This window comes from Cervus elaphus, chromosome 22 (genome assembly GCF_910594005.1).
Source record: "Cervus elaphus chromosome 22, mCerEla1.1, whole genome shotgun sequence".
Lineage (NCBI taxonomy): Eukaryota > Metazoa > Chordata > Mammalia > Artiodactyla > Cervidae > Cervus > Cervus elaphus.
In genome coordinates, this window is record NC_057836.1 from 30334273 (window position 1) to 30355088 (window position 20816).

Consider the following 20816-nt stretch of genomic DNA (forward strand, 5'->3'; position numbering starts at 1 on the left):
TAGGTCCAAGAATTTCTTGGTTGACAAAAGGGCTACCTACTCTGTCCTGACCTTCTACTCTGAACCTTCTCCTCCTGAACCTGTACGATTTGGGGTGCTATAGGTAAAACAATTACAAAAAGATTCACTAGAGGACTTCTTTGTTGCTGGAAGGGACAAGTATTTTCCCAGCAGTTTCTGGTGGTCCCTGAGTGTCCTACTCCCTTATTGGAAAGAGATCTTTTCCTGCCTTTAAAATCTTGCATCTATTGCAGTCCTGATAGAAGATGCTTTAAAACTCTCTCTTGGGGACAAACTAACTATTTTTACCAGCCAACAAGTGAAACAACTCCTGAATGGGAGAGGCCATTTATGGATGTTGGATCAATGGAAACAGTGAGAGGCTGTTTTCTTGGGCTCCAAAGTAACTGCAGATGGTGACTGCAGCCATGAGATTAAAAGACACTTACTCCTTGGAAGAAAAGCTATGACCAACCTAGACAGCATACTGAAAAGCAGAGACATTACTTTGCTGACAAAGATTTGTCTAGTCAAAGCTATGGTTTTTCCAGTAGTCACATATGGATGTGAGAGTTGGACCATAAAGAAAGCTAAGTGCTGAAGAATTGATACTTTTGAGCTGTGGTGTTGGAGAAGACTCTTGAGAGTCCCTTGGACTGCAAGGAGATCAAGCCAGTCAATCCTAAAGGAAATCAGTCCTGAATATTCATTGGAAGGACTGATGCGGAAGCTGAAGCTCCAATACTTTGGCCACCTGATGTGAAGAACCGACTCATTGGAGAAGACCCTGATGATGGGAAAGGTGGGAGGAGAAGTGGACAACAGAGGATGAGATGGTTGGATGGCATCATCAACTCAATGGACATGAGTTTGAGCAAGCTTTGAGAGTTGGCGATGGACAGGGAAGTCTGGCATGCTGCAGTCCATGGGGTCACAAAGAGTCGGACACAACTGAGCGACTGAACTGACTCATAAGACTCTCAGTTGATTTCTCTACAGAAATGTGGCAGGCAAGAAGAGAGTGGCAAAATACATTCAAAGTCCTGAAAGGGAGAAGTGTTAAACCTAGTATATTCTATCCATCACAATTATCATTTATAATAGGAGGAAAACTAAAGGATTTCTAAGATAAGCAAAAACTAAAAGAGCACAGAAATACTAGACCTACCCTAAAAGAAATACTGAAAGGTCTTTTCTATTTAGAGAAATAGAAAGTGAGCAAGAAGATATAGGAAGGAGGAAATCACAATTGGAAAGCAAATGACTTAAATTAGCCAGTATACAAATCAAAAAGAAAATAATAAAACCTATTTGTGAAAGCAGATGATAAACACAAGGAACAGTAAATGGATAAACAAGAAGATGTAAAATAGGAGAGCAAAACCATAAAATGTGGGGAAGAACAGTAGACAATGTAATTTATTTGTTTGTTTGTTTTAGAATGTATTTGAGCAGTCTAAATCACGTATATATAGGAAGGGGTTAACACATTGAAAAACAGTACAATCACAAATCAGAAAAGGACAATAGATTCACAAAAGCCAGAAAGAGAACATAAGCATAGAAGGAAATCAGCAAACCAAAAAAAAAAAAAAAAGAGAGAGAGAGAGACAGACAGAGAGAAAGGAACAAAGAAAAAATGCATAATCAACTAAAAAACAAGCTTTAAAATGGCAATAAATACATATCTATCAATGATTACCTTAAATATCAATGGGCCAAATGCTCCAATCAAAAGTTGCACAGTGCCAAACTGGATTAAAAAAAAGCAAGAGCCTACAATATTCTGTCTACAAGAGACATACCTTAGGGTAAAGGACACACATAGATTGAAAGTTAGGGGATGGGAAAAGATATTTAATATTTAATGGGAATGGAAATGACAAGAAAGTGGGAGTTGTAATACTCATACCAGACAAAAAAGACTTTAAAACAAAGGCCATAAAGAAAGATAAAGAAGGATACTATATACTGGGAAAAGATAAATATGAGAAGAATATTTTATAATCTTCAACATATACACACCTAATATAGGAACACACAAATACATAAAACAAATGCTAACAGATGTAAAAGGAGAAATTTATGGGAATACAATAATAGTAGCAGAATTTAACATGCCACCTCCATCAATGGACATACCTTCTAGACGAAAATCAACAAGACAATAGAGATCCTAAATGATACAATAGAACAGTTAAACTTAATGGATATTTTGGGGATATTATATGCAAAAACAAAAGCAGAAACAACAACAGCAAAAAACAAACAAAAAAAAACACAAAAGACCACATTCTTTTCAAGTGCACATGGAACATTCTCTAGGATTGACCACATACTAGAGCATAAAACTAAACAAATTTAAGAATACAAAAATTATTTCAAGCATCTCTCTGACCACAATGGCATAAAACTAGAAGTCAACCACAAGGAAAGAAATGAGAAAAACACAATTACATGAAGACTAAACAACATGCTACTATAAATAACCAGTGGATCAACAAAGAAACCAATGAGGAAATTAAAACATACCTTGAGAGGAAAACACACAAAAAAACAAAATCATACAAAATCTATGGGATGCAGCAAAAGCAGTTCTTAGAGGGAAGTTCATAGCAATACAGTTCAGTTCAGTTCAGTTCAGTCACTCAGTCGTGACCAACTCTTTGTGACCCCATGAACCCCAGCATGCCAGGCCTCCCTGTCCATCACCAACTCCTGGAGCCTACCCAAACCCATGTCCATCGAGTCAGTGATGCCATCCAGCCATCTCACCCTCTGTTGTCCCCTTCTCCTCCTGCTACCAATCCTTCCCAGAATTAGGGTCTTTTCCACTGAGTAAACTCTTCACATGAGGTGGCCAAAGAATTGGAGTTTCAGCTTATAGGCCTTCCTTAACTAGCAAGAAAAATCTCAAATAAGCAACCTAACCGACTACCTAAAATTGAAAAAAGAGGAATAAACAATACCTTAAGTCAGCAGAAGGAAGGAAATAATAAATAAAGGTCAGGAAGGAAATAAAATTGAGATTAAAAGACATTAGAAAAAAATCAATTAAACTAATAGCTGGAAAAAAAAAAAAAAAGAGTAAACTAATAGCTGGTACTTTGAAAGGGAAAACAAAATGATAAACCTCTGACCAGGCTCACAGAGAAAAGAGGACCCAAATAAACAAAATAAGAAACCACAACTGATATTGCAGAAATAGAAATATATATATATAGAGAGAGAATTTTATGAACAATTATATGACAACAAATTAGACAACCTAGAAGAAATAGACAAGTTTCCAAAAACATACAGTTCACCAAAATTGAATCAAGAAGAAACAAGTAATTTGAACAAATTGATCATTATAAGTGAAATAAAACCTGTACTAAAAATAAAAATCTCCCTACAAATAAAAGTCCAAGACCAGATGGCTTCACAGGCAAATTCTACAAAGCATATAAAAAAGAACCTACAGTGACCCTTCTCAAATTCTTCCAGAAGACTGATGAGGAGGAAATACTCCAAAAGACATTCTATGGAGCCACCATCACCCTAATATCAAAACCAGACAAAGACAGCACCAAAAAAGAAAATTACAAGCCAATATCTTTGATGAATGTAGGTGTAAAAATTCAACAAAATATTAGCAAGCTGAACCTACAACACATAAAAAATATTTTAAATCACAACCAAGCTGGATTCATACCAGTGTCACAAAAATGGTTCAACATATTAAAATCAAGATAATATACCATATTAAAAAAGAAATGTCAAAATCCACATGATCATCTCAATAGATGCAGAAAAGCATTTGACAAAATTCTACACCCACTCACAATAAAAACTCTTATGAAAGTGAGTATAAAGGAAACATATCTACAAATAAAGCCATTAATGACAACCTACAGCCATAATCCTCAGTGAAGAAGAGCTGAAAGCCTTCCTACTAAAATCTGGAACAAGACAAAAACCCCACTCTCGCCACTTCTATTCAACATAGATGTATTCTAGCCACAGCTAAGTCCTAGCCATCAGACAAGAAAAGGAAATGAAAGGTATCCAAATTGGAAGGGGAGAGGTAAAATTGTCATTATATGTAGGTGACATAATACTATATAGAGAGAAACCTAAGGAATCCACACAAAAATTACTAGATCTAATAAATGAATTTAGCATAGTAGCAGGATACAATATTAACACATACAGAAATCACTTGCATTTTTTTAACACTCACAATGAAATATCAGAAAAAGAATGTAAAAAAATGTGCTTTTAAAACCACACCCCCCAAATAGGAAAACAACCTAGGAATAAATCTGACCAAGGAGGTGAAAGGATTGTGTACTGAGAGCAATAAAACATTAAAAAAGGAAATTAAAGAGAATTCAAAGAAATGGAAAGATATCCCGTGTTCCTCGATTGAAAGAATTAATATTGTTAAAATGGCAATACTATCCAAAGAAATCTACAGATATAATGCAACCTCTATTAAATTACCCATAACATTTTTCACAGAACTAGTAATACAAATAATCCAAATATTTATATGAAACATAAAAGATTCAGAATTGCCAAACCATTCAAAAAACTAAGATCACGAGATCCGGTCCCATCACTTCATGGCATATAGATGGGGAAACAATGTAAACAGTGACAGGCTTTATTTTCTGGGGCTCCAAAATCACTGCAGATGGCAACTAAAGCCATGGAATTAAAAGACACTTGCTCTTGGAAAAAAAGCTATGACAAACCTATACAGTGTATTAAAAAGCAGAGACATTGTTTTGCTGATAAGGTCCATCTAGTCAAAGCTATGGTTTTTCCAGTAGTCATGTATGGATGTGAGAGTTGGACCAGAAAGAAAGCTGAGCACCTAAGAATTGATACTTTTGAACTGTGGTGATGGAGAAAAGATTCTTGAGAGTCCCTTGGACTGCAAGGAGATCCAACCAGTTGATCCTAAAGCAAGTCAGTCCTGAATATTCATTGGAAGGACTGATGCTGAAGCTGAAACTCCAAAAATCTGACCACCTGATGTGAGGAACTAACTCATTGGAAAAGACCCTGACACTGGGAAAGATTGAAGGCAGGAGGAGAAGGGGACGACAGAGAATGAGATGTTTGGATGGCATCAGTGACTTGATGGACATGAGTTTGAGCAAGCTCTCGGAGTTGGTGATGGACAGGGAAGCCTGGCGTGCTGCAGTCCAGTGAGCCGCAAAGAGTCAGACACAACTGAGCGACTAAACAACAACAAAAGCCACAGCAATCAAGAAGGAAAAGATATAAAAGAATTGAAATTGGAGAAGAACAAGTAAAACAGTCACTCTTTGCAGGTGACATGGTACTCTACATAGAAAATCCAAAAGATTCCAGAAGTCTTCAGAACTGCTAGAGCTCATCAATGAATTTTGTAAATTTGGAGGATACAAAATGAATACTCAGAAATCTTTTGTATTTCTATGTGTATGTGTGTTAATCACTCAGTTGTGGCCGACTCTTTGAGACCCCGTGGACTGTAGCCCACCAGGCTCCTCTGACCATGGGATTCTCCAGGCAAGAATATTGGAGTGGGTTGCCATTCCCTTCTCCAGGGGATTTTCCTGACCCAGGGATCAAACCTGGGTCTCCTGCATTGTAGGCAGATTCTTTACCACTGAGCATACTAACAGTAAAAGATCAGAAAGAGAAATTAAAGAAACAATCCCATTTACCATCAAATTGAAAAGAATAAAATACCTAGGAATAATCCAACCTTAAGAAGAAAAAGATCCGTATTCTGAAAACTATAAGACACTGATAGGAAAAATGGAAGATGAAAAACAAATGCTGGAGATGGTGTGGAGAAAAGGGAACCTTCCTACCCTGTTGATGGGAAAGTAAATTTGTGCAGTTATTTTGGAATACAGTATGGCATTTCCTAAAAAATACTAAAAATAAAGTTACCCACATAATCCAGAAATCCCACTCCTGGGCATATATCCAGAAAAATCTCTAATTCAAAGAGATATGTGCAGCCCTAAGTTCATAGCAGATCTAGTCACAATAGCCAAAACATGAAAACAACTTAAATGTCCATTAACAGATGACTGGATAGAGAAGATGTGGACATATACACTGAAATATTACTCAGCCATAAAATAGAACAAGATAATGTCATTTGCAGCAACATGGATGGGCTTAGAGATTATCATACTAAGTGAAATAAGACAAAGTCAAATATTATATGATATTAATATCACTGTATAATCTAAAAAGATAGTACAAGTGAACTTATTGACAAAACAGGAAGTCTCACAGACATAGAAAGCCAGCTTATGGCTACCAAAGGAGAAAGGTTGGGGGGAAGAGGAGGCATTAAATGGAAGTATGGGATTAACAGATATATACTACCATATATAAAGCAGATAAACAGCAAGGATTTACTGTATAGCACAGGGAAGTATATTTAATATCTTGCAATAAATTCTAATTGAAAAGAATAAAAAAAAAGAATATAGGTACATATATATGTATATCTACTTATATTAGGCTTCCCAGGTGGTGCTAGTGGTAAAGAACACTCCTGCCAATACAGGAGACATTAGAGACATAGGTTCACTCCCTGAGTTGGGAAGATCCCCTGGAGAAGGGCATGGCAACCCACTCCAGTATTCTTGCCTGGAGAATCCCATGGACAGAGAGTGCTGGTGGGCTACAGTTCATAGGGTTGCACAGAGTTGGACATGACTGAAATGACTTACACACATATGTATATATGTAACCAAATCACTTTGCTGTATACCCGAAACACAATACTATAAATCAACTGTCCTTTAATATAAATAAACAAATAAATGAAATGATTGTTTGAAACTCAGGTAAGGAAGGAAATGAGACTATAAGTAACATGGATTGAATTGTGTTTCCATCAAAAGATATACTGAAATCCTAGTCCCCTGTATCAGTGGATGTGCCCTTATTTGGAAATGAAGTCTTTGCGGATATAATCAAGTTAAGATGAGGTCCCGAGAGTAGACCCTACTCCAATGTGACCTGTGTCCTTTAAAGAACAGAAGACAGACAAGGGACACAAGGAGGTGATGTTGACAATGGAGGCAGAGATTAAAGTGATGCACCTGTAAGCCAAAGAATGCCAATGGCTGCCAGTAACTGCTAGAAGGTAGAAGAGAGAAGGAAATATTTCAGAGGGAGCATGGCTCTGCCCACACGTTTGTTTTGGACTTGTCGCCTCTAGTACTGAGATAATGAAGTCTTGCTCTTTTAAGTACCCAGTCTGTGGTTCTTTGTTGCACAATCCCAGGAAACTCATTCATTCATGGTTAACTCATTTATGGTTGACCTCACAACACAGGGACTGAGTTGAGTGTCTGTGACTGAGACTGGCCTTGCAAAACCTAAAACATTTATTATTTGACACTCTACAGGAAGTTTGCTGAACCCTGGTCTACGCTATGGAAGTAGAATATAATCCCATGCAAGGCTGTATGTGAGAAACTCTGAATATCATGTAAAATAAGTATGATGTACATTCAAAATAGGAACATTTTGTGTGAAGTATGAACTGAACAGTTCAGAAATCATATTAGAGAGTGAAATTGAGCAAGTTGAAAATAGACCAAGTTGCATTCTTGAGGGAGAATTGTGAAAATGTAGCCCTTTTTGGCTGGTAAACAGTGTCTCCCCTTCAATGAACCAATGGCCACCTGTCGGACGCATTGAAAAGTCTATGACTTGTTAGATGTTTGCTCACTGTTTCTGATGGCAAGTGCTGGCTGATTGCTAAAACAGAGTATTTGGTCTTACAGAGTACAGATACACCATTTCTTCATTAAAATATTTATTTATCTTCCTTGTATCTTTCTTTTTTCTTTTATAGTAAAATGCCTTATAATAACATCTGACTATTAATTAATGATCCTGACCATTATGTGAACTGAAATTACATAATGATGATAACTTTGTCATTCAGTACTCTGTTATTTGAAATGTATATTTGAATACACAGGAGTTTAATCCTTAAAAACGCCCTCTGAATCTTTTTTTTTTTTAATTCTACTCACTAAGGAAGAAATTGAGACTCAGTAAAGTGACCAGGGTCTTCCTAAGAAGTGCAGTGGTAAAGAATCTGCCTGCAGTGTAGGAGATGCAAGAGACACGGGTCCAGTCCCTGGGTTGGGAAAGATCCCCTGGAGAAGGAAATAGTAACCCCACTTCAGTATTCTTGCCTGGAAAATTCCATGGACAAAGGAGCCTGGTGGGTGACCAGACCAGGGTCACAGCCATTTAAGAAAATGGCAGATCTTGGATAATTCTGGTAACAAATTCATTTATTGTTTAAAGCACATGCAAGCTAATACTGCTCAAAATCCTCTAAAGTGGTTCTCTTGAAAAAAGAATTTATTAGAATTGTAAAATTTCTCAGTGCAAAGAGTTCTTTGGAATTTATATAGAATGTACTCCTGAATGCCAAAAATTCATTGTTTTTCTTTTTCTCCCTTACTTTTAAGATTTATAAAAATTGTGGGTGTTAAGCAACTGATCATGTCTTTTTGAGAATTAACTCTTTCTGGAAAGAACTCTGCAGAGACTTAATCCTGGCTTGATACGTGGTCCCTGAAGATTCTAGAAAGAATCCCAATGGGGAAAGAGACCATACAGAGGTTGAGACCATGGACCTTTTTAAAAAAATAAAAAAATTCCAGTGATGTCCTCAAGGAGCGGCTGGCTTAAAAACTTCTTGGAAGGAGAAGGAGAGATCTTTGTTACAAACTTCCGTCCTTCCTCCTGCTTCTGTTCCCTTACCCTCTGCCCCCTGCAGAGTTCTGTTTTCTGGGAATCAGCAAGTAAGATCACAAGTAGTCTTTTCTTTTTTCACTCTCTCCCATAAAGAAAGCTTTATCACGTGCGGCCTTAAACTTGCAGCAAATTGCAAAGAAATGGCTCAAAGGCTTCAGCTCTTTCTGTGCCCTGGGAGCTGAGATGCATGTCAGTGGCTTTGCCAGCGTGGCCTGTTCCCTGCAGACTGCCAGAGAAAAGAGGCCAAGAGGAAAGAGAAAAGAGAAGAAACTGGCCAGGGGTGAGACCATGCCCTGTATCTTTACTTTGCCCTGATCTGCTCTGTGTCCAGCGAGGCTCTCCCCACCTGACAAAATTGCTCTAAGCTGCTGTAGGGTCCACCTGCTTCTTCTTTCAGGTTCTTGAGTGTGGTCCAGCCTCTTGCTGGGCACACGGAGGGGAAATGGCCATCTGATCTCCACCTCCAGGTAAGATCTGGTTCTCTGCTTTCGTATTTCATGATGATCATATCAGAGTCTCACAGGAGAGAGGTCAATAAACCTTGTGTTCTGCACTGCACATGTCTTATAACATTCTCAAAGAAACTTGTGGGGGCCCTTGTAAGGCTGGTGGAAATGGGAATGGATACTGGTTAAAGAAGATAAACCCAGAAACTCAGACCTGGGTTCCAATTGTGACTCTGATGCATGTTTTATGGGTTATTTTGGACAAGTCCCTTAACTGCTCTGAGTCATATAATTTTTCTATAAAGTGAGAATTAAAGTGTTAACCTTGTTTTAAGGATTAGCACCAAGTATATAAATCACCTGGAACATAAACAGTACTTATTAAATCTGCATCTGACACAGTTACTTGTGGTGAGGGGATCGACTTTCTAAACAATGCATATTCCTTAGAAAGTACCTAAAGGTTATTTTCCCTCCTGAAGGAAGGTATCCTGGTGTCCACCAGACAAGCTAGGGCAAGGATTTTCCTCGTGGGAGATGACTAAGACAAGACAGTAATGGGAGTGGCTGCCTTTCTGGCTCTCTCTGTGGGGTCGGTGGAGGCTGACCACTGGATGGAATCTGTTAACAGGATCAGGGCACGGCGGTCAGGCTATTTGCAGGATCCAGCTACAACCTTCCTAGCGCACCTGCACTTTTTCAAGATGGGAGTACTGATTACCTTCCAAACCTCTGTGAACAGAGAATTCCACTTTTGGAACTGAAATGAAGAAAAACTATTTAGCGTTTTTTTTGGCCTCCAGAGTAAGTTATACTCCAACTCAGAGTGTTGAAGGGAAACGTTGCAGAAATCTGTTCAAGTTTGTGCGAGAAAAACTAAGGATTTGCCAACTGCAAGTCCTGTTAAATAACTACTTTCAGTCTACTTCTGCAGTTGCTAATGGAGAGAGAGACGGCAAGGGCAAGCGCACTGACAAGCCCAGAGGATTTCTCCATTCATGTCACTGAGCATCGCCTTTCCTCTTCTTTTCACAGACAGATGAAAAGCTCAGTGCTCAATAATGTAGCCTCTTTGAAACATACTATACTTGAGAGGATATGCAAATTAACCATCAAGATGACAATGTCTTTTCAGTAAAACTATGCAGTGTCAATATTTTGATCTAGATGTTATTTTGTCTTAATACAACATCAGTTAGGAGTTCTCTTGTTCTGTGTTCCCTTTGGATTCTAGTGAGAGTGATTTTTGTGTCAATATCTCTAAAGAGAAGACAGTGTGTTTTGATGTCCCAAGTTTTTAATATTATTTTCAGCATTTTTCCCTCTTTAGCATTAGCATTCTAGATATGACCCTTTGAGGCTTTTAAAGGTATGTTTAGCATAACTAATAGTGTATTTTATTATTAAATAATTTATTATTTCTGACTTTACTATTATGACTGATCAGAAATATACATGAACTTCTAAAACAGTAGTCCAGTGTGTATTACAGTGTTTAGTTAGTGGAAGAGAATTGCATTTTACATGGTAAATTTGATATTATTTATTTTGTAGTTTAAAATCTTTCTGGTGTATATTTCTTGCTGGGTGATATGTCTATATCTTTAATATTTAAAATATTTTTTCATATAGGATATATTCATTATAGAAAAATTACAAAATATGGACATACAAAACATTTTAAGAAATCATCTGCAACGCCACCAGCAAAAAATAAAGTGTTAACCTATTTTTTTTAATTTATTTATTTTCAATTTGAGGATAATTGCTTTACAATGTTGTTTAGTTTTTGCCATACATCAGTATGAATCAGTCATAGGTATACATATGTCCTCTTCCTCTTGACCCTCCTTCCCACCTCTCACTCCATCCCACCCTTCTAGGTTGTCACAGAGCCAGGCTGAACTTCCTGTACTATACAGCAAGTTTCCATTAGCTATCTATTTTACATACGGTAATGTATTTATATATATTTCAAAACTACTCTTTCAATTTGTCCTACCCTCTCCTTTCCCCACTGTGTCCGTAAATCTGTTCTCTATGTCTGAATCTCTATCCCTGCCCTGCAAATATGTTTAGCAGTACCATTTTTCTAAAATCCATATATGTGTGTTAATATATGATATTTGTTTTTCTTTTTCTGACTTATTTCACTCTATATAACAGGCTCTAGGTTCATCCACCTCACTAGAACTGACTCAAATTCATTGCTTTTTATGGCTGAGTAATTTTCCATTGCATATATGTACAGCAATTTCTTTATCTGTTCATCCGTTGATGGACATCTAGGTTGCTTCCATGCCCTGGCTATTGTAAATAGTGCTGCAATGAATATTGGGGTACATGTGTCTTTTTCAATTATGGTTTTCTCAGGGTATATGCCAAGCAGTGGAATTTCTGGGTCATATGCTAATTTTATTCCTAGTTTTTTAAGGAATCTCCATACTGTTTTCCATAGTGGCTGTATCCAATTACATTCCCACCAACAGTGCAAGAGTGTTCCCTCTTCTCCACATCCTCTCCAGCATTTGTTTGCAGATTTTTAATGATAGCCATTCTGACCAGTGTGAGGTGATACCTCACTGTAGTTTTGATTTGAATTTCCCTAATAATAAGCAATGTTGAACATTTTTCATGTGTTTATTAGCCGTCTATATGTCTTATTTGGAGAAATGTCTGTTTAGGTCTTCTGCCCATTTTTTGATTGGGTTGTTTTTTGATATTGAGCTGCATGAGCTGCTTATATATTTTGAATATTAATTCTTTCTCAGTTTCTTTATTTGCAATTATTTTCTCCCATTCTGAGGGCTGTCTTCATTTTGTTTATGGTTTCCTTTGTTGTACAAAGCTTTTAAGTTTAATTAGGTCTCATGTATTTATTTTTGTTTTTATTTCCATTTTTCAAGGAGATGAGTTGTAGAGAATCTTGCTGTAATTTATGTCAAAGAGTGTTCTGCTTATGTTTTCCTCTAAGAGTTTTATAGCTTCTGGTCTTATATTTAGATCTTTAATCTATTTTGAGTTTATCTTTATGTAAGTTGTTATAAGTGTTCTAATTTCACTCTTTTATGTATAGCTGACCAGTTTTCTTAGGACCATTTATTGAAGAGACTGTCTTTTCTCCATTGTATATTCTTGCCTCCTTTAACAAAGATAAGGTGCCCATGGATTTAACTCCTGGCTTTCTATCTTGTTCCATTGATCTGTACCCTTGCTAAGTCACTTCAGTCATATCTGACTCTTTGTAACCCTATGGACCTAACCTGCCAGTTCCTCTGTCAACAGAATTCTCTAGGCAAGAATACTGGAGTGGGTTGCCATTTCCTTCTCCAATGCATGCATGCATACTAAGTCGATTCAGTCGTGTCCAACTCTGTGCGACCCTATGGACAGCAGCCCACCAGTCTCCTCTGTCCACAGGATTCTCTAGGCAAAAATACTGGAGTGGGTTGCCATTTCCTTCTCCATCTCTTCTTCTAGAACCCTGTAATTCAAATGTTGGTCTGTTTAATATTGCCCCAGAGGCTCTTGAGACTATCCTCAATTCTTTTCATTCTTTTTTTTTCTATATTCCGCTCTTCAGCAGTTATCTCCAATATTCTATCTTCCAGCTCCAATACTTTGAATACTTTGAATACTCTAGCTCCAATACTTTGAAGCTTCAATATTTTGCCCATCTGTAGCAAAGACCTGACTCATTGGAAAAGACCCTGATGCAGGGAAAGATTGAGGGCAAGAGAAGTGGGTGACAGAGGAAGAGATGGTTGGTTGGCATGACTGACTCAATGGACATGAGTTTGAGCACACTCAGGGAGATAGTGAAGGACAGGGAAGCCTGGCATTCTGCAGTTCATGGGGTTGTAAAAAGTCAGACATGACTTATCAATTGAACAGCAGCAAATTTTCCAGCTCACTTATCCATTCTTCTGCCTTAATTATTCTACTATTGATTCCTTTTAGAGTATTTTTAATTTCAGTAATTGTGTTGTTTGTCACTGTTTGTCCACTCTTTTATTTCTTCTATGTCCTTGTTAAATGTGTTAAATAATTTTCTCCATTCTACTTTTGAGAGTTTGCATCATCTTCATTCTCATTACTCTGAATTCTTTCTCAGCTAGTTTGCCTCTTTCCCCTTCATTTATTTGGTTTTGTGGGCTTTTACCTTGTTCCTTCATTTGCACTCAGTGTTTCTTTTTCATTTTATCTGTCTTACTCTGCTGTAGGTCTCTGGGCTTCCCTGGTGGCTTAGAGGTTAAAGCATCTGCCTGAAATGCAGGAGACCTGGGTTCGATCCTTGGGTTGGGAAGATTCCCTGGAGAAGGAAATGGCAACCCACTCTAGTATTCTTGGCTGGAGAATAACATGGACGGAGGAGCCTGGTGGAGTACAGTCCACGGGGTGGCAAAGAGTCGGACACAACTGAGGGCCTTCACTTTCACTTTTCACTGTCACTTACCCTAAGCTATAGGGTCTTAGTTCCTCTTGTTTTTGGCCTCTGCCTTCAGTGAGTGAGGCTGTTCTAATGGTTTCTGTAGGCTTCATTTTGGGCTTCACGAACACTTGTGCCTGTGTTCGATGGGAAGAGGGTTTTCTTTCCCTCTGATGGGCAGCACTATGTGAGGTGGTGTATTTTGGGGTGTCTGCGGGAAGCCTGTCTGCTGACTATTGGGTTTGTATTCTTGCCTTCCTTGTTGTTTGGGTGAGGCATCCTACGCGGAGTGCCGCCAGGTCTTGGATACAGGTGGAGGTCTTCGAGAGAGTTCTCACTAATTAATACTCCCTGAAGTCTGGAGTTCTCTGGCAGTCCAGTGTTTCAGACGCAGCGCTCCCGTGCCACAGGCTCAGGCCTAATCTCTGGTCAGGAAACCAACCAGAGGCTACAGCGGTGGCTCCATCCTTGCGTGTGACTCAGCAGTAGCACCCTGCACGCATTGGCTGCCCAGCTTTCCTCCAAAGGCATTCCCTGCCACTATCTCCCTCCCATTCCCTCAGGCCATCTCCCCACAGTCAACAGCAGTCCTCACGCTGCGATTGCTCTCCAGTCCCTGTGTTCCAGCGCCCAACTGCTGCGTGTTCCAGAGGACTTGTAGCCTTGACCAGGGTATGTAGGGCTGCGGCATAGATCGTCTATGTGATTCTCACTCCATTCAGACTGTCACAGGTCGGCTCCTCTATTCTCCAACAGCCTTCCCCTTGGTTCCAATCTATTGCCTCGAAGTGGGGATCTCACCCCTGCTTTCAGCTCCCCCACACCCTGGGTGCAGGTCCAGTTCGCTCACTCTTCTCTTCTTTTTCCCTTCCTTCCTTCATATGACTGAGATTTGCATGGATCTATATATTCCTTTCTGGTGGTCAAGGACTCCTGCCTGTTCTCAGATGGTGCTGTGCAAATCTGCATCTGAAGGTGTATTTCTGATGTATTCACGAAAAGAGGTGTACTCTCTGTCTACCTACTCCCCTGCCATCTTTTCTCTCCCTAACATGTTCTTTATAAACTTTCTGTAGCTTTGTTTCTATGTATACACACCAGTGAATGTATGTGTTTCTATTATAAAATAGTTTTTTATACATATATATATATATTGTTTTTAAGCATTGTATTCTTAAAATCAACTCTGTAATAAAAGTTATATATTTCTATATTCACTTCTTTACACTAATTTCTAATGATTTCAATGATTTCCTATGTAAGTATACCAAAATTTGTGGACATTTAGGTAATTTTTTATAAGTAATATGTCTCTACAGGGGTTTAATTAAAGCTATCTTTGTAGTAAAGATACCTATTTAACTCAGTGCTTCCCAAATGTTCTTTCACTATTCTGGCAAAATATCATTCTGAAAAGCTAGTTTTAATGATTCAGTGGTTGTAAGAAGTTGGCTGTCGGTATCAAATGGTAAAAAACAATATCTATGTACTCAATTTCTTAAAAATTTTAAAATCATGAATGCCTGTTGAACTTTATCACCTGATATGCTGCATCTTCTGAAGTTTTATTATTTTTTATTTTGAATTTTTCAGCTTTATTGAAATATGACTGACAATAAAAATTGCATATATGTGAGGTATACAATGTGATGTCTTGATATATTATACATGTAACCTTTTGAATTTTTAATATGATGATTTAGGTGAAAAGTTCCTAATATTAATCAGTTGTTATATATATATATATTAATGTTAATTTTGGAATTTTAATTAGTTGTATTTTCTAGTATTTTATTTAGGATTTTAGCATTTCTACGTTGATTCATTTTTGCTGCTATCTTAATGAGATTTTGTTATCCAGATAATTCTGGCTTGGTCAAATGAATGGAGACTATTATCATCTGTTTCCATTATCTACTAATTTTCCTTACAGGATATTCCTTGATAAAGCACCCCTGTTACATCATCTAGTCTTACTATTTTTATTTAGGGGATAGGTTTAGAGTATTTTTGTTACTGTCTTCCTTAGCTGTGTTTTTCTCCTGGTTTGTATCAATATAGCAACTTATATTTGCTAGAAAGTTATCCATTTTGGAAAGACCTTAAAGTGATTTCTAAATATTTTCCATAATTTTCATTTTGTATTCTCCTAAACATCTGTGTTCAGATCTCACTAATATTGTGTTCTTGTGTCTTTGTCTTTGGCTCCTGTTTAGAATTCTCTGCTCTTTATTTTCTGGTTTTAAAATTTTTTGTTTTCCTCACTTTCTTTTATCCTTTTTTAAAAAGTTAAATTTATGCATGTTTATGAAATTGAATAATCTAAAAGTGTAATAGCAAGTTTAAAATGAAAACAAGTCCTTGACCAACCCTTCTCAACCCATTTCTCATTCTCTGGTGAAAACCCCTCCACTTTTAAATCTTTTAGGTCTTTCTTCTGTTATTTAACTCCATATCTGAAAACACAATTTGTTCACTGCTATTTCCTGATTTTTCCATTTGAGATACTATCTAGGAAGTCAAACTATGAAAGATGAGACTGAGTAAACACAGAATAAGCATTACATAAAGTCAAGGTAATACACACATGCATGTGCGTGATCAGTAGCTCAGTTGTGTCCCCATGGACTGCAGTGCACCATGGACTATAGCTCACCTGGCTCAGAGACCCCATGGACTGTAGCCCACCAGGCTTCTTTGTCTATGGGATTCTCCAGGCAAGAATACTAGAGTGGGTTGCATTCCCTCTTCCAGGAGCTCTTCCCAAGCCAGGGATTGAACCCACATCTCCTGCACTGGCAGGCAGATTCTTTACCACTAAGTCAGCTGGAGATACTATCTATGAATTCAAACTATGAAAGATGAGGTTGAATAGACATAGAACAGTCATTACATAAAGGCAAGGTAATATGCACATAGAATCATTTTAAATTTCTACCACAGAATGTTGTTTTATCCCTAATGTCATTCTTTTAGTGTGATGAGAATATAGAAAATCTCTATTAATGTATAAATACATCATCTAATAAACATTAGGGTGATCCAGAAGTTATTTTATTTCTAAATCCCTTCACTAAGATTACTTTAGCAAGCAGGCAGTGAGCTATATGGAATCCTAAAGAAGTCGGGCTTCCCTGGTGGCTCAGACGGTAAAGCGTCTGCCCGCAGCGCGGGAGACCAGGGTTCGATCCCTGGGTTGGGAAGATCCCCTGGAGAAGGAAACAGCAACCCACTCCAGTATCCTTGCCTGGAGAATCCCATGGACGGAGGAGCCTGATAGGCTATAGTCCACGGTGTTGCAGAGTCGGACACAACTAAGCGACAACTAAGCGACTTGACTCATTCATTCAAAGTCGGGGCATAGGATATGTAAATGTTGATGAGAATCAGAAGAAAAGAAGTTTAGCGTATACAAACCTATGAAAAGCTTGGTAAGGGCAAAGGAGGGTGGGAAATTAGACCCAAGAAAGGAGGCATCTTACTCACTTTAAGGCACAGCAAAGACTACTTGAGCCTGAATGAAAACTAAGCCTGAGGCATAAATCATGCTGCTTCCCTATTTGTCAAACTAAAATGTCACACAGAGTGGTCCCCTTCTCCCCCAACCCATATTTTAAGACTTACTTTGTATGCTACAGCCCTATAGGAGTCATGGTGTATTATAGGCATCTACCAGGGGCATCAATCTTTTCTATTCATTCCACAAAGATAATAGATTTAAAGGTTTTGAAGACTTAATTCCAATGAATCAATATTCAAATAGCTGAATTCCTCTTCCTCACTTCCTGCTTGCCTCTAGTTTTAGTTGGCAAGACCACAAAGTCAGCAAAATTCTCCCTCTTTATTTATTCCAAAGGCAACATTTAAATTTATTCTTTGCTATAATGAGGCTTACTGGAGGGATTGAGAAAGAATGCTGGCTACAGACTCCCAATAGCAGGATTGCTTAATCAGTTATCCTGGTCAATTTTAATTGAAAAACTTCGCCAACTTACTGTGGTAAAATAAGGGAGCTTCACATAATGCTATGTCTACAGAATTGTGATCTACTGTGAAATAAAAACATAGTGTTAAACTGCATGGAACTTAAAACTGGATGTGTATTAAATTTTTTTTTTTTTTTTTTTTTTTACTTTAAAAATCAACTTTGACAGATCAGAATCAAGGAACTTTTTCAAAATGGACACTTCATCCAAAGAAAATATCCGGTTATTCAGCAAAAATTCCATGCAACCTGTTGGGAGGCTTTCTTTTAAAACAGAATATCCCTCCTCAGAGGAAAAACAACCCTGCTGTGGTCAACTAAAGGTAACAAGCAATTAAGTGATTAACAACCCTAAGTGCTTAACTGAAGAGTGTCAGAGAATTTGATGAGAGTCCATGCTCTTGGCTCTTGATCCAGATATTTTCTACACATTATAACTACAAGTGAGAAATTTTTTCCATTTTAAAAAGTAATCTTAACTTATGGTTGCCAGGGGGAAGGATGGGAGGAGGGATAGTCAGGGAGTTTGAGATGAACACGTACGCATTGCTGTACTTAAAATGGATAATCAACAAGGGCCTACTCTATAGCACAGGGAACTCTGCTCAATGTTATATGGCAGCCTGGTTGGGAAGGAAGTCTGGGAGAGAATACGTCCATGGCTGAGTCCCTTTGCTCGCTACCTGAAACTATCACAGCATTGTTAATAGCTCTGCCCCAATACAAAATACAAAGTTTAAAAGGAAAAAAATAAAAATGAAAAGTGATCTTAGATGCAACTGATGAAAATCACATTTTGCCAGACAGTGAAAGCAATCTTTGTTTGATCATGCATGTTAAATTTCTAAATATTACTTTTCTGGCTCACTTGAATGTCCCTCCTAAACAGAAAGAAGCGAGGTAAAAGAAACTATTATTTATTAAATATCTACAATGGGTCAGTTACTATGCTATGTACAGTTGCAACATTTAATCTAGAAAACATCCATTTTATTCCTGTTCTATAAACAAAAATTTTGACTTTCCTACCCACATAGTAAGGGACAGAATTCCCTTTTAAATGGAACCCAATGTGACTCCAAGTTCTGAACCTTCTTCACATCAAACATATTCAATGCTTTTCCCATATAATCTACCTATGGATAGTCCGTCACAGACCCAGGTCTACCAAAACACACAAGTCAGATATCAAACAAATATTGTGTTCGTTGAATAAGAATCTGAGTGTTGATTTAATTTTAATATGACCTTAATCATTAGGAATAGTAGTTCCACTTCTCAGTCTATTACATTCCCTGCTGGAACATCCACCATCCCTGTGAAATACAGTCATGAGCAATAGACTTGGGATAAGATGTTAAGTGTCTGGTTTATGGTTTTTATTTTCTTACCTTTCAATGGCTCCTTCCTCCTTCTGCTTCCCCAAGCAATGGATCTTCTTTTCAAAGCCAAGACTCCTTTAAATGTCCTTTGGGGAGGGGAGGAGAAAGGGAAAAAAGAAATTCAATATACATTATAAATGAAAATCTATTACTTCTAAGAAAATTTGAATTTTTAGAACTTCACATGAGCTTGAGGTGGGAAGAAGACTGTTACTGTGCTTGAATGAAATCTTCGATGTTAACAACTTTGTTCCATGGTTCTTGGTTTGCTTACCAAATTTCCCGTTTTAGGTCAGGCTGGATTTAGACTAAGTGTGACCTGTCATATTTTCCAGGTATTCTTGGGTGCCTTGTCTTTCGTTTACTTTGCCAAAGCACTGGCAGAAGGCTATCTGAAGAGCACCATCACTCAGATAGAGAGAAGGTTTGATATCCCTTCTTCACTGGTGGGCATTATTGATGGTAGTTTTGAAATTGGTATGTATTACAGATACCTGACTTTACTTTTAAGTACAAAGTTTCTAGGCATGACTGAAGGACATCCTCACTGCATGTTGTTATCTGCTCCATGTGTAAAATCAGACTCTATGTGTGAAATCTTACTTGGACATAATTTGCCATGGCCTTGTGCTACAGTCTATGCATATGTGGTCAGTCATATCCGACTCTTTTGTGACTCTAGCGACTATAGCCCACCAGGCTCCTCTGTCCATTGAATTTCCCAGGCAAGAATACTGGAGTGGGTTGCTATTTCATTCTTCAGGGAATCTTCCCAATCCAGGGATTGAACCCAGGTCTCCTGCATTGCAGGTGGATTCTTTACCACAGAGCCACCTGGGAAGCCCTGTGCTATAGTAGAGACAATTTGTTCTCTCCAAGTAAACAATTAACGTCCTGTCCCAGATTTTCTCTATCATATGACTTACACAAATTTCCAATCAGAGTGAGGTTTTTCAAGGAGAGAGTCTGAAATGCTGCTGGTATGTTGAATTAGAAGTATGTGGGAAACATCTTTACAAAAGTTATATTCTGGAAGCCCTGTGATTCAAAATTTGGAAGAATTCAAAGGAGGTCTTTGAATTAATACAATAAAAATGTAATAATTTAAGAAAAAGTTAAGCTGTAAAAGGAGTATTTCTGCCCAGTGGCCTAGAAACAAGATAAAGGAATTCTATTAATAACAACACTAGAGCAAAGCAGGAAACAAAAATTCTACTCTCTGGGGTCTTTGGTTAGCCACCAACTCTATACTTCCTCTTAGGACTTGAGAAGACCAAGAGATTTTAGTCACTGTTTTGGAAGTATTTTAAGGAGTGTAATTCCACTTAGTCATCTTCCTAAACTGATAAACTAAGAGTCTTCAATCTTTGGTTGAAATAAATTAGAAGCCACTGTGGTCTTTACTGCCTGTTGAAATTCAAGTAACGTGCTATAATAATGGCTCCAGGTTCAGCTTCACTTGAAACTTTAGAAGAGTGAAGAAATATTTTTTCAACTCTTCAACAATTATTTTTTTCATTCTGTTGGGTCACAGGCTAGCACACCCTGTACTTGGCCCAGCCTTTTTTAAATTTTTTTAAATTTATTTATTTTTAATTGAAGAATACTTGCTTTGCAGTCTTGTGCTGGTTTCTACCATACATCAGTGTGAATCAGCCACAGGTATATATACGTCCTCTCCCTCTGGAACCTCCCTCCCACCTCTCTCCCTATCTGACCTCTCTAGGTTGTGACAGAGTCCTGGTTTGAATTCCCTGAATCATACAGCAAATTCCTATTGGCTA

At 37.9% G+C, this 20816-nt stretch overlaps 1 protein-coding gene across 4 annotated transcripts in view; it reads left to right on the plus strand.

Moving 5' to 3' along the window:
- The first annotated feature begins 8734 nt into the window (after positions 1 to 8734).
- Positions 8735 to 20816, plus strand: part of SLCO1C1 (solute carrier organic anion transporter family member 1C1) — a 76028-nt gene continuing 63946 nt past the window's right edge. The window contains exons 1-5 of one of the 4 annotated variants that reach the window (XM_043882554.1): positions 8735 to 9070; positions 9188 to 9257; positions 11120 to 11190; positions 17820 to 17973; positions 19368 to 19509. In XM_043882554.1, the coding sequence (XP_043738489.1) occupies positions 17845 to 17973; positions 19368 to 19509 (271 nt within the window). In that variant the 5' untranslated portion in view covers positions 8735 to 9070; positions 9188 to 9257; positions 11120 to 11190; positions 17820 to 17844. Of the gene's footprint in view, positions 9258 to 11119; positions 11191 to 17819; positions 17974 to 19367; positions 19510 to 20816 lie in introns of all 4 variants that reach the window. The other 3 variants (XM_043882553.1, XM_043882555.1, XM_043882556.1) reach the window with 3 other exon arrangements.